The sequence below is a fragment of the Bactrocera tryoni genome, chromosome 5, assembly GCF_016617805.1.
Source record: "Bactrocera tryoni isolate S06 chromosome 5, CSIRO_BtryS06_freeze2, whole genome shotgun sequence".
Classification (NCBI taxonomy): domain Eukaryota; kingdom Metazoa; phylum Arthropoda; class Insecta; order Diptera; family Tephritidae; genus Bactrocera; species Bactrocera tryoni.
The window spans coordinates 39,140,472-39,153,953 of record NC_052503.1 but is presented as its reverse complement, the minus strand read 5'-3'; the positions used below and the strand labels follow the sequence as shown (position 1 = coordinate 39,153,953).

The following is a 13,482-nucleotide window of genomic DNA, read 5'->3' as shown; positions in this document are numbered from 1 at the left end:
CAATTAAATGCTTTATGCAGACAGAAAAGTGCGTCTTTTCATTTGCCACTAATTGCTGCACTTTCTACGCTTTACTATCTTTAACAAAATATTCCATTTTCATTCTACATACAAAGGCATATAGCTAAATTACGAACTGTGTAGGTATTTTGGTTCAACTTTAGTTACTTCGTACAATTTGAATAGTACTTATTTGAAAATTTGAAATACCGTTACACGTTCGTTGTAACTAAATAGTTATGTAAGAATTTTGTGTTTAAATATTTTTCCAGCAAAAATCGAAGAATAAATAAAAAAAGTTTGATTTACTTGTTTTCGCCTTTTACCTGTTTAGAAACATTTCGTTATATAAATTTTAAGAAAAAACTCTTTTTTTATAAACCAAAGAATTTTTTATATTATTTAATAAGTTTTACACTTAGTTTTTTAAGTAATTTTTCTACATTGATTTAATTTTAATTTTTATTTTTTGATTTTAATTTTAAAACATTGAAGTATGCTGAAGGAATAAAATGTTCAATCCGATTTCTCGTGAAAATATTTTGTACATGTAAAATATTCTGCTGCATTGCCGTTGTTGAATGATATACCTAATAAACTAATATTTGGCACAATATGTACAATATGATATGCATTTTTAGTAGCAACTAATGAAAACATTCAATTTTTTTAAGCTTCTTATTTCGCACTCAATAATTAGAGTAGCATAACCATAATTCAATTATAGAAGGTTGTGTCAATTGCACAAAAACAACAAATTGTCAAAAGTAATTGGATCCATAGTGTCAAAATCAGCCGTTTTCTTTTGTATTTAAAAATAAAACTTTAAAAAATTTCAAACCATGAAAGGCGTTTTTTGAGTGATAAATCAATACGAATAGATTTTAAATAATATAAAATCCTCAAAATGTAAACAGAAAATTCATGAGAAAAAAACTGATTTTGACATTGTGGATACAAACTCTGCTTTTGTAAGAGAAAGCAGGCTCCATATCCAAACATTCTTCTATAATTGAATCATAAGCATAACACAAAAATATATAAAACAATTTTTCGATTTTTTATTCCTTGTGCTCATTTTCTTTAGGTATTGCGAACAAAATTAACACATTTATTTTTTTAACGAAAGTAAAAGAGAATTGAAAAAGAAATGTAAGTATTCAGTTTCCATAATATAATGATAGTGTTTTCTTGTCTACTACTATGTAAAATTGTTTGTTAGTTATGATTTTTTTTTATAAATGGAATTGTGACTAGCGTTATTGCTAAAAATTAGGCAATCTATTTTTTAGTTACTTAGAATATTATAATATTATATATATTGCATACATATTCGCGTTATATCGAAGATTCATGGGATATCAGCCATATTGTGGCTTAGAGTATACTTTTTCAGCTTCAAATGTGAAATTGCATATACATATGTATTTGTGTTTGTATTTATATATGGCATATATTATATCGTTGGAAGTTTATCTTCAGACTGGAGAAAACTCAAAGAGTTGAAAATTTAAATTTTTGCTACTAATTTTCCAATATGACATTTTAATTAACATTCATTAATGGACTTGTACATTATTTTGATATCAAGAGAATATGCTCTTTCATTATTTATACACTAGTTTTGAAGTTTGTTGTAATATATAGATTATAATTATGTATATAAGTATGTATGGATGTAAGTATATACATAAGATTTTTATTTTCTTTAGTGTGTAGGTGTTTATGATGTATATTTTCAGTCCGATCCAACATTCTTCTTTACAAAGTAACAAATAGGCGCAAACGCAGCATCAAGCTGAATATTTTTTTTTCAAATATAACTCTAGCGTTGTTATGAGATTCATATTGAACTATAGGAAGCAAACGTGTGCCTGCATCTCCACATTCCACATCAAAAGGAAAATTATATTAACCATTATAAAATATATAGTGTAGTGCACTTAAAGCATATTTAATAGATAAAGAATAAAAAATCTATAACAATTTTATTGCATAACGGCATTTGCAGAAAGAAAAAAAAAAACAAAAACAGAACATTTCTATAACAAATTTTAATAAGAATTTTGGAAAAAAAATTACATACTATATATGCACTTATATACAAATTTTAATACGACTTTTCAGTGAAATAACAACAACAATCAGCCTTCGCAAATCTAAAACCTATAACAATTGGTCGTGTTTATATATTTCAATTATAGTTGCACTCTTTATTGCACTTCTAATATACATTACGCATCTCTTTGTTCCTATGCGATCACACCATTATTGTTCGCAATTCATTCGAGAACAAAATATTTAAAGCATTTTTTGATAACTTAGTTTACTTAAGATAAAATCTACCATTTTAACGCTTTGTGTACATTTGGAATTTGTCGTTCGTCTTTTACAACCACAGATATATATAAATACATATGTATATATATACATTATCGGCATGGAAAGCTTATGAGCATCACGTTAGATAATTGCAATCGCATGTAAAGCTTAAAAATACATAGAAAAATAAATTTATGAAGATTAGCTGCAACCAAAATGCGAAAGCAACTTATACACTATTTCAACAACTCTTTGCTTAAAATTAAAAATTAAAACATTACATAATTATTTCGTAAAACGCATCATTCCACTAACAAGGAGTTTATGGGTTATCCCCAAGCTGCCACACAACTACCGTTTTTTACTTACGTTGCACATGATGGTGATCCTCGTCGTCGCTGGGCTCCTCCTTCAGAGGTAGTGAATCTATTTGCTTGGCTGTTGTTGTTTTTTTGTTACGCTGCCATGTAAACACACGTGCCATTTGTAAAAACTTTTTTCGGGACACCTTTCCCATATGCTTCAATCTTTCTTTGAATGCAGCGTCATCTTCACCTTTGCCTTTGCCGCATTGCTCTTTTTCCAACGCATTCATAAATTCCTGATTCCATCGTAACTGATTCATAAATTCCTCATTTTGTAACATCATTGCGAATTGTTCGTCTGGCAAGTCAAAATCACGCACTATTCCATCTTGTGCACTTGGTGTGATCCTTAGAAAGCCTGCCGGTAGTGGGCCGAGCATAGGTGGATTCCAACGTCGCGTACCATGATGACCACCACTACGTTTTGGTGTGACATTTGCAGATGATTTGTTGTTGGCACTTACCAGTCGCTGTTTGGGCGATGCACCAGTATTATGATTAGGTGATGAGCTTACACCATTATTGCTGCTGAGATTCAATAACACAGCATTAGCAGCAGCTGCTGCATTTTGTTGACTACTTGGTGCAATTGTAGAACATCCGTCAGATGTATCAATTAATTGTGCTGTTGGAGGCTGATTATCTATGCCATGAAGATTTATAAGACTCCGTTGTGGTGATGTTTTTGCGTCCAATTCATTACGCAGCTTTTCATTTTGATTATCCGTCGACATAGCTAATAGCTGATCAATTGTGGCATCTACAGCCCCTTGATTTGCGCGCAAAACCGCTTCAATTACTTCGCGATCCATGTCTGGAAACATCGTCTTAAAATCAGACATGGCCTGCGAAAACTCTAGCTGCATTGTAGAGGCCATTCTTGTATGTAGTCGATTCCTATTAGACAGCGGTGACAATAAGTTATGTCGTTTTTTGACAATTCACTAGCAGGCCAATGTATTGCAAGAACTATTACTAATATTTTTGTTTTTATTTTTGTAGGTAATTTCCTGAGCTTGTCAGGGGTTTTACACACTTTTAATTCTGATGGACTCAAATAGCTGCAATTAAATTCGATGTAAAATACTGAGCAGCGCAAACGAAAATTTTTGACACCGAAGGAAAACAATGCAATAGCAGCAGAATTGAATCATTCACAATGGAGCAAATGACAGTAAAACATTTTCCTACGATTTGATGGTGAATGGATTATTTATTGGCGGAAACGGAAGATATAATCAAAAATATGCAGACATATATTTCAAAAATACACGTTATAAAATTAATTATTGTTATACATACATACGTATAGTGGAAAAGCATTTTTAAATGCTAAAATAAATAAAATCTAAGACCCAGGACCAGAGTCAAGTAACTTTTTACAAATTGTATGTTTATCAGGTACATAAATGTAAATGTATATGCATATTTGTATACATATGTAGTTGTACATACATACATATGTATATGAGTTCAAGACTTTGCTACATTTAAAATGATTTCTTGGTTGCTATGACCGTAAGTAAGTTAAAAGACACACGAGACTTATCTCTTTGTTTGCATTTACTTATGGATGTATGTATGTATGTGCATATGCCTAACGTGTTTTTTTGTGCTCATATTTGGCTTCGTATGGTTTGATTATTTTATAAAACAGCTTAACATAAACTATTTTTTTGTAGTGAAACCAAAAATTAGTATAAATTGTTTCTCCATTTTATGAAACAACAGCCAAGAAGCTCTTATAACTCTCATCTTTTATCTTCGAGCTTCAGAGACAAATAGAGAAGCTACTATCTTATATAAGAGTGTACAACTGCTACGTAAGCCCATGACATCGATATCATTGGCCATGACAACCGCGCCGTTAGTCCTACTTCTCCAGGTTTCAATAAAAAAATTTAGATTCCTTATGAAGATGCACCAAACTATTCTAGATGTCTACCTTAGATATAAGCTTCCGCGTAATAACGCGTCTATTCGAAGGATAGATAAACTGAGACTGCACTTCACTCGCTAATCTTAAATATAGAGAGAGCTCTAGACTACAAGGAATATGTCCAATAACTTTTTATTGACATAAGCGGGGCATTTAAGAATGGCGCAATCGTTAATAGTGTTAAAAGAGCCCAGATACAGCCCGCCACCACAATATGGATAAAAGCTCTAACGAGCTGCAGGGAAATTAATGCAGAATGCAACGATGCCACATTGCTTATAGTTATTAGCTTGAAAGGGACTCTTCAGGGCGCTATTGTAGCAAATGAGCTTCTGGAAAAATTTGAAGAAAGACCACCCAAGCTGATAGTTTATGCAGAAGACATAACTATACTAGTGACGGGTAAGTGTATAGACACAATTAGTAGCATAATGAAGCGTGCTCTGAAAGTCATAAACCGATTGGCATTATCGACTAACCTAGAGGTAAATGCTGGTCAGAAGAATACGCTACTCTTTACAAGAAGGTACAGGATCCCGACATGGAAACCCATGAGGCTTAACTAGCTAGAGTTAACAATTAAGAAACATCCAAGTACCTGGAAATTGTTTTGTACAGCAAACTCATATGGAGACTTAATGTGGAAGAAAAGGAAAAAAGATTTTTGGTGCCCTCTACGAATGTAAGAAGATATAAGAGTCTACGGTCTATCACCTGGCCTCATGACAACATTGCTTTACAGAGTTTTGGTGTGGTGGACCGCTGCCATTAAGAAAGTACATACATACTTACATAAAGAAAACAATTGGGGTGAATTCGGCGGCTCGCTGTTCTCTGGATAGCGTAAGCAGTAAGATCCACTACAACAGCAGCACTACGGATGCTATTACACCAGTCGACATTGCAGTGGGAAGTTCTGCAGCGAAATAAGCTTTAAAATTAGCGGTGTTATGTAATTTTTTCAAAGTACACAGAACTAAAGGGTGATCCGTTTCCCTACTTTTTAATGAAAACACACAGAAACTTCAAACTTGTTGGGGAATGTTTATGATAATTCGAAAGAACATTCTTTGACAATTATTTTTTGAATATTATCTCTTTCAAATGTTGGCCGCGTCTACATCTCAGATGGTCAATCCATTGAGTCCAATTTTCGATTACTTGTTCGAGCATTTCGACTGGTAACTAGCGAATGACACGAGTGATGTTTTGTTCCAAGGTCTGAATCGAAGCGGGATTGGCCGCATAGTTTAGACTTTATATATCTCACAGGAAAAAGTTTAACGGGTGCGATATCACAAGATCTTGGTGGCCAATCGACCGGCAAACGTGAAATTATCTACTAGCGGAAGTGTACTCTTGATAAATCTATTGATTGAGGCGATTTGCTGTCATGTTGAGACCAAATGTCGCCGAGTTCACAAACTTCAGTTTCAGGCATCAAATAGTCGGTTATTATGGCGCGACAATGGTTGCCATTGACGGTTACGTTCTTACCGGCATCTTTTTTAAAGAAATGTGCACTGATGATTCCACCGGCTCACAAATCACACTATACTCTTGTTTTTCTGGATGAAATGGCAGCTTTTGAATCTCTTCAGGTTGCTCTTAGTCCCAAATGTGGCAATTTTGCTTCTTTACATACCCATTGAGCCAAAAATGGGCCTCGTCGCCGAACAAAATTTAGCATCTTAAATGTCAGACCTTGAAAATTTTCAAGAAGCGATGTCGCTTGGGTCGAACGGCTTCAATTTTTACAAAAGGTGTATTTTGTACGCTTTCAATTTAAGGTGTGGACGTAAAATGCACCAAGTCGTTCCATACGTTGCGTGACTTGGATCACCCGTTATTATCACGCGGTAACACGGTGTGAATTTTGAATTAGTTCGTAGTTCTTAAATTTGGATGCAGTTTAAAAAAAGTGACTTCAGAGAAGTTTTGCTGAGCGTTTGGGCAAAAATTTTAATAATAAATATTGTGAGAATTGGATCGGAAACTCCTAAAAAAAAAAATGCATCACCACATACTCACAGATCGACGATGTGTTTTTAGCTTAACACAAATTTGTTAAGGCGGCTAACACTCGTATCAATTCCAACCAGAACTTTACGTTCGGTGAAAGTGTACCTACCGGGAAGTAGCCAGATAATTCCACCTCCCTTCCCGCCATACAGCATTGGCAAAGAGCGTTCGACAAAACATTGATACCTACCGTGTGTGAACCTATTGGTGAGAGTCCAAACAGAACGCCTGCAATTGCGGCGAGATTGAGTAGCTTGCTAAGGACAAGTAGATCTGGGGCTTTTTTACGGTTCACACTTTGCCAAAAGGATCTCGTAGTGGCACAACTTCTGGTTATTGATCAGAGTTTGCCGAGTTCACTGGAGATTCATAGGTCCTGCAAACTAATCTTAAGCACACAGTCAGCGAGCTCAAGGCCAGTATAGCCGTCCGGCTAGTGGAGTGTATGCACACCGCCCTGTAGTCAGCTGCACTGTGGAGCACCACCTTGCTACAGTGGTCTGAAACTAGGGTTGGTGAAGAGCTCCTGACAAAAGACTTCACTCCCTCCCCTTCTTCTAAAGCTTGATTCAACCGTGAAAAAGCTCGCTGTACCTCTTCGCCTCTTGACAGGTGTGTGTGTATAGAAGGAACCGCCGGGAGAAGATTCCACGACGCATTGATCTAGATTTTCATGAATAAATTCTACTAAAATAAACACAAAAAGTTTCCGTCCTTGGGCACTATGAAGACTATAGGCTCTATAAAGTACAATATAGCTTGGTTAGTCGGTTCAAAATTGCATACAAATAATTTCCGCAGCTGAAGAGTTAAAAAGTACTAAGTTGAGTTAAGTTTCTTTGTCGAATTATCACAGCTATATGCATATCCGTTATGTTATATAGATACATTCACGGTTACGATTTCAAATTCATGGATATATTTAAAAAGTACAGCGTGTTGGCAAAAAATAGTAAGCTTTCATATGCCTTTCTCTTCCTTTGGCATTTCGCCGAACCTGAACCCACCACAGCACCAACAGAAAGAGGTGAAACCGTAACTAAAGAACCGCTTTCACTTCTTTTGCTATTTCGCCGAGCCTAAATCCACCACAGCACCACACAGAAAGAGGTGAAATCGCAGCTGAAGAACCGCTTCAGTTCGCTGAACATGATCACGCATTGAGCGGGCGAGTGCTCGATTGGTGCACGTGAATGATACCGATAATACTGATTATGCCGCGCCAAGCACAAACACATCCCAATATTCCATTTTTTGGTGATTTATTCAATGTTCTAAAAAAAAAACGCTTGGAGTGGTGTGAACTTTTTGACTTAATCAATGATGAATTGCGCGATGGGAAATCGACGCGATGTAGATGCCAAGTTTCGATGTAAGTGTTTGGTGGGCCAACGTTATTGTTTGGCCGCACATACTGTATGGTATGTACATATGTATGTACATTTGTACATAAGTCGACGTGTGCTAGCATAATATTACAACAACTACATAGAAATACAAAATACAAATGATTAAAGCTAAAAGCGAACATATTTATTGGCAGACAAGCTTATCGGCCAGACTGTGTGAGGATTTAATGAGAGCGCATACAAATTAGCAACAATAGCATATGATGATGCAAGAACTTTTACTATTTCGTAAAGAGCGTGGGTGCATAAAATGCAAAAAAAATATCTAAATTTGGCTCACATAACAGGTGCCTATTAGTAGGTGTCATTACACTGAACGCTGGCAATGTTCGGTAGCTAATTTAGGATATGCGTGCAGCCGGACTTTGCACTTCAACTCAAATGATAACAGAATCTGAAAATTAATCATAATGCCGTCTAGTACTGAAAGCACAGTGGCGTATGCGCTCTATGCGAATTGCATTTTTTGTAGTTGCGGATTTCAAGCGTGTAGTTCATAAGACACTTATGGCTTTAAAGTGTAATTTCGTGTTTTTGCTTGTATTTTTATTACTTTTAAACAAGTTGAGGAAATAAATTCAAACGTTAGATGAAATAAACCAGTTATTAACTGGATAAATAACTTATCTAACAGAATAAAGTAGCCACTTTACTACTTTTAACGCAGTGAATAATCACTCATACGCCATGTTGATCGTTTAGAGGTTGCGATAAATAGCTACGTTAGTATAAACAAATTATACAAATATCCAAAAATGCATATTTTATTAGTGCTTTATTTATAGATAAGCTTGTACCATTATCCTCGGAACACCGAAAGTAAAAGCATACAAACAGACGACCTTTATAAATGAATGAAAGTAGTAGTATCCAAACAGCGGACCTTTGTAAAGCAATGAATGCTAAAAATCAATTACTTTCGCACTTCTCACACTGTTTAATCATCTCTAAATACATGTCTTATTTCTTAATGCTATTAAAAATTTTACAAACTCGCTTTCACACCAATAACTAACATAAAATCTTTGGCAGCGTCCTTCATTTCTCTGGCCCCTTTTCGAATTGTGGGTAACCTGAGTGCTTATGAATACGCCTCTGTCTGCAAAAAAAATTGTGCAAAATCTCAAGGTTGGCGTGCGTGGTCAGAAACATGTCTCATTGATAAGCAAGGTTAAATATTTCGAAATGTATAAATAGGTTCCTCAAAAAGTGATCACCAACTGCAAATATCTGCACTCAGAATAATCGAAAAATATTAAATAAATCAATATTGTGTGGGATCTGTATGAATATGAATGATTTTAATAGAATAAAAATCAGTCGAAATATAACAATTCTTGTAGAATTGTATTGTTCTTGGTTCTTGTAGAATTGTTATAACGGGTGATTCAAGTAGAACTACTTTTTCCAATAACCTTTTTTGATAGATCACGAGTGAGTTGTGCCAAGTTGTGATGTTATTTTTCTTCAGTACTGTTTGGCATTCCATCATGGAGGGACTTACGCCTGCACAACATTTGCAAATTATTCAACTTTGTTACAAAAATCTATCTTCTATAAAGAATGTATTTCGCGCGCTTCGCTCAACTTATGGTCTACATAATCAGTCTACCGAGCGTACTATTCGAAACACCCTCCCCAATCTTGAGACCCAGCCTTCATTATTGGATAATATTCGACCGAATGGACCACGTCCGGCGCCGTTCGCAACAACTCGGACTGACGTATGGACCGACGTGGCGCATTTTATGTCAAGATATTCAATTGAAAGTTTACTTTTGTACAAATTGTGCAAGAACTGAGACCGCTCGACCCTCCCAAGTGACATCGCCTTGCTCTTTGGGCGCTTGAAATGTTCCAAGAAGAGCCGACGTTTTCGAGCCAAAATATGTTTAGCGATGAGGCCCATTTCTGTCTCTATGGGTATGTAACCTGAAGATATTCAGGAACCGCCATTTCATACAGAAAAAACAATGGCTTGGTGTGGTTTGTGGGCCGGTCGAATAAACGGTCCATATATCTTCAAAAATGATGTCGGTGAGAACGCCAAGATAACCGACTATTTGGTGCCTGAAATGAAAGCTCATAATCTCGGCGACATTTGACGGCACTTTTCACAAGCCGCATCAATCAATGAATGTATGGAGAGAAGACTTCCTTTTGGCCGGTCGCCAGGATAGTATGTTAACACACCGTTAGACTTTCTTCTGTGGAGATATAAGTCCAATGTTTATGCGAACGATCCCGCTTCGATTTAGTCTTTGGAGCAAAATATCACCCGTGTCGTTCGCCACTTACCAGTCGAACGAATCATCGAAAATTGCACTCAACGGATCGACAATTCGATTCGATTTTATTGAAAATAGACATTCCGCAATAAATTTGAAGTTTCTGTGGTTGGGAACCTCGAAATGGATCACCCTTTAATTAAAGATTACTAAGAAAATTATGATTTTAGAACACAAGATGGGCTCATGTTATATGCATATGTTCTCACAAGGAAAAAAAATATTTAAATTTCTATATTTTCCAAATTTGTCTGCTATTTAAAATCCTAATATATTATCTTATATCTAAATCTTACATTTCTAGTTAATAATTTTTCATCAAATAATCCAGTATGAATTTGTGACACTTGTCCAATCTCACTCCCTTCTTGAGCGGTAGAAATTGGGCATATATTCTTTCAGTGTAGTCTGAGAGCCAGAAAGAGCAGTCAATGGACTATTCTGCTGACATATATGAATATCTGAAGGTCAAAGCTGATCTTTAGGTGGGTCTCTCTTGACCACTGCTTAGTTCTTTTTACAACCCTCGGTAAGCTTATACTCGTATAGCGTGTTAAATAAAAACAGTTCAGCAACATTTATTCGGTTTCAGTAGTGGTGCAGAATTAATGTACGTAGTATAATTAGTTGAATGAACAATGCGTTGGAGTATAAATGTACAGCGTTAAAAATGAAAAAGTCATTAACATACGCAAGTATTAACATATGTACATACACACAAAACGAGGTCTTGGCCTTACAGCAAGCATCTATAGACAAGTACATGTATGTTCTAAAAATAAAACCCACTCTACTCTCATTGATAAGCTTCAAAGTGTTGAATGAAATATTTGTTGTGTTATATAAGTATCAAGTGTAAAAGTGTGCGTAGATAAGTATTATCTAACCGAACCGAACTGATGATCACTGGCGATCCTTTAAAGAGCGTATAGTTCTTGCGAATGAATTATTTTTTAAGGGAACTGGCTTTGACCTACATAAGTATATACACAAAACCACATTTAGACAATATCTCGCTTAATTGGCATTAACATGACGAGCGATTAATTGATGAAACTACAAGGCGAGTAATAAACATACACATACATGCATACATACATGCCTATGCATACAAATGGAAGCTATATACTATGATGAAAGAATTGTAAGAATTGCTGTATGGTGTGTATGATCTATGCTAGTACTAGTGTACTAAACACGATTTCGAAAGTTTATTCACACTAATTACTGCGACCAGTAGGGATTTTAAGGTGCATTGACCCACAATTTGATCGCTTGGACTATAAGGCCAAACAGCCGATCAAATTTACAGTTTATGGTTGAAGGATTTTGCTTCTATAATAATAATGCTCGATAAAGAGCAATGAAAGTTTGGCATAGTTGCTAAGTTATAAATTCGTTCAAGTTTTTTCCTCAGGTCATTGTCATGCAATTGGCGCGCGAGACACCTTGGTGGAAGATTACCAGTGACTTTCTCAAATTTTAATCTATGCCTTATTGTTATTTGACCATTATACTTTTAAGCACTCTTGAGTAAGCATTTGATATTAGATTGATCTTAATAAAACTAAGAACACTGTTAGGACTCGATCCTAATGATCTGCCGATGAGACATGGGTTAATGAGTTTGACATGCGTACAAGTCAACAATAATTGTTAATTGCAAATTATTAGCGGAATGGGACCCGTTTTCATAAATATTTATGAATTATTATATGTTTTGCGTTTTATTTAGAATTTCCGGATCCTTTTTATTCATAATGTATATTCCTGTATTTATTATTAATTTTATTTTACAGAGGAGTCAATTTTTCGCTAAAAATCAAGTTTTTTTCCTTCAAAAGGTTTTAAAAAAGATTGGAAATTGGAATTTCGAAAAAGCCTTTTGACTTGACCTAGAAACAACTATTATGTAACGAATGAAAGTTGATTTTTTTTTTTGGCTGACCCAGCTCCAAGTCATAAGCGGCAGCGCAATCTTACATTTTTCAGAGATTCGTTCAAATAATTGCTTTTTTTGCGATATACAATAGGGTGATCCCAGAAACTTCAAATTTAATGGAAAATGTTTATTATCAGTTATTAAATTAAATTCTTTGGCATTTATTTTTCGAAGATTATCTCTTTAAAATGTTGTCCGCGGCTACGTCTCAGATGGTCCATCCGTTGAGTTCAATTTTCGATGAGTTGCTCCAGCATTTCAACTGGTAACTGGCGAATGACATACACGCGTGATGTTTTGCTCCCAAATCTGAATCGAAGCGGGATTGTCCGCATAGACGTCAGACTTCACAGGAAAAAGTCTATCGGTGAGATATCACACGATCTTGGTGGCTAATCGACCGACCCAAAAAGAGAAATTATCTGTTCATCGAAGTCTTTTCTCAATAAATCCATTGATTGTTGCGATGTGTGGGACGACTTTCAATTTCAAACATCAAATGTCGGTTATCTTAGTGCGATAATGATCGCCATTGCCGGTTACGTTTTAATTCGCATAAATTTTGAAGAAAAATGTACCGATGATTCCCACGGTCCACAAACCACATTTTTTCTGAATGAAATGGCAGCTCTTGAATCTCTTGAGGTTGCTCTTCGTGCCAAATGCGGCAATTTGGCCTGTTTACATACCCAACCAGAAATGGGCCTCATTGCTCAACAAATTTTGGCTCGAAAACGTCCGATCTTCTTGGAACTTTTCAAGAGCCCATGAAAAGAAGCGATGTCGATTGGGAAGGTCGAGCGGTTTCAGTTCTTGCACAAGCTGTGTTTTGTATGCTTCACATTTAAGATCTCGAATAATTCAGTCCGAGTTGCTGCGAACGACGAAAAATCTACTCTCCATAGTCTTCACGTACATTCTCAGCAAAGGCTGCTATATTTTCTTCACTGCGTGCTGGACGTGGTCTATACTGTCGACTATTATCCAATATTGAATGCTGGGCCTCAAGTTGGGTGATGGTGTTGCGAATAGTACGCTCTGTAAGCCAATTTAGCGGTTTGGCATCGCCAGTTCGCGCAAATAAGCAGCTTTTTGTGAATAATAGGGCGTGTGCAAAATTTTAGATCGCTATCTCAAAAACTGTGGGTCTAGTTCCCGAATAATAGACGGACAGAGAGACGAAGATGCCTAAATC

The 13,482-nt window shown here is 35.8% G+C and overlaps 1 protein-coding gene across 1 annotated transcript; it reads right to left on the bottom strand.

Annotated features, from left to right (window-relative positions):
• Positions 1-2,192: 2,192 nt before the first annotated feature.
• Positions 2,193-3,821, bottom strand: LOC120778531 (CUE domain-containing protein 1). The gene is made up of 2 exons (XM_040110373.1): positions 2,692-3,821; positions 2,193-2,489 (listed from the first exon to the last, which is right to left on the bottom strand). The coding sequence occupies exons 1-2, from the start codon at positions 3,563-3,565 to the stop codon at positions 2,464-2,466; spliced, it is 900 nt and encodes a 299-aa protein (XP_039966307.1). The 5' UTR covers positions 3,566-3,821; the 3' UTR covers positions 2,193-2,463.
• Between the last annotated feature and the right edge of the window lie 9,661 nt (positions 3,822-13,482).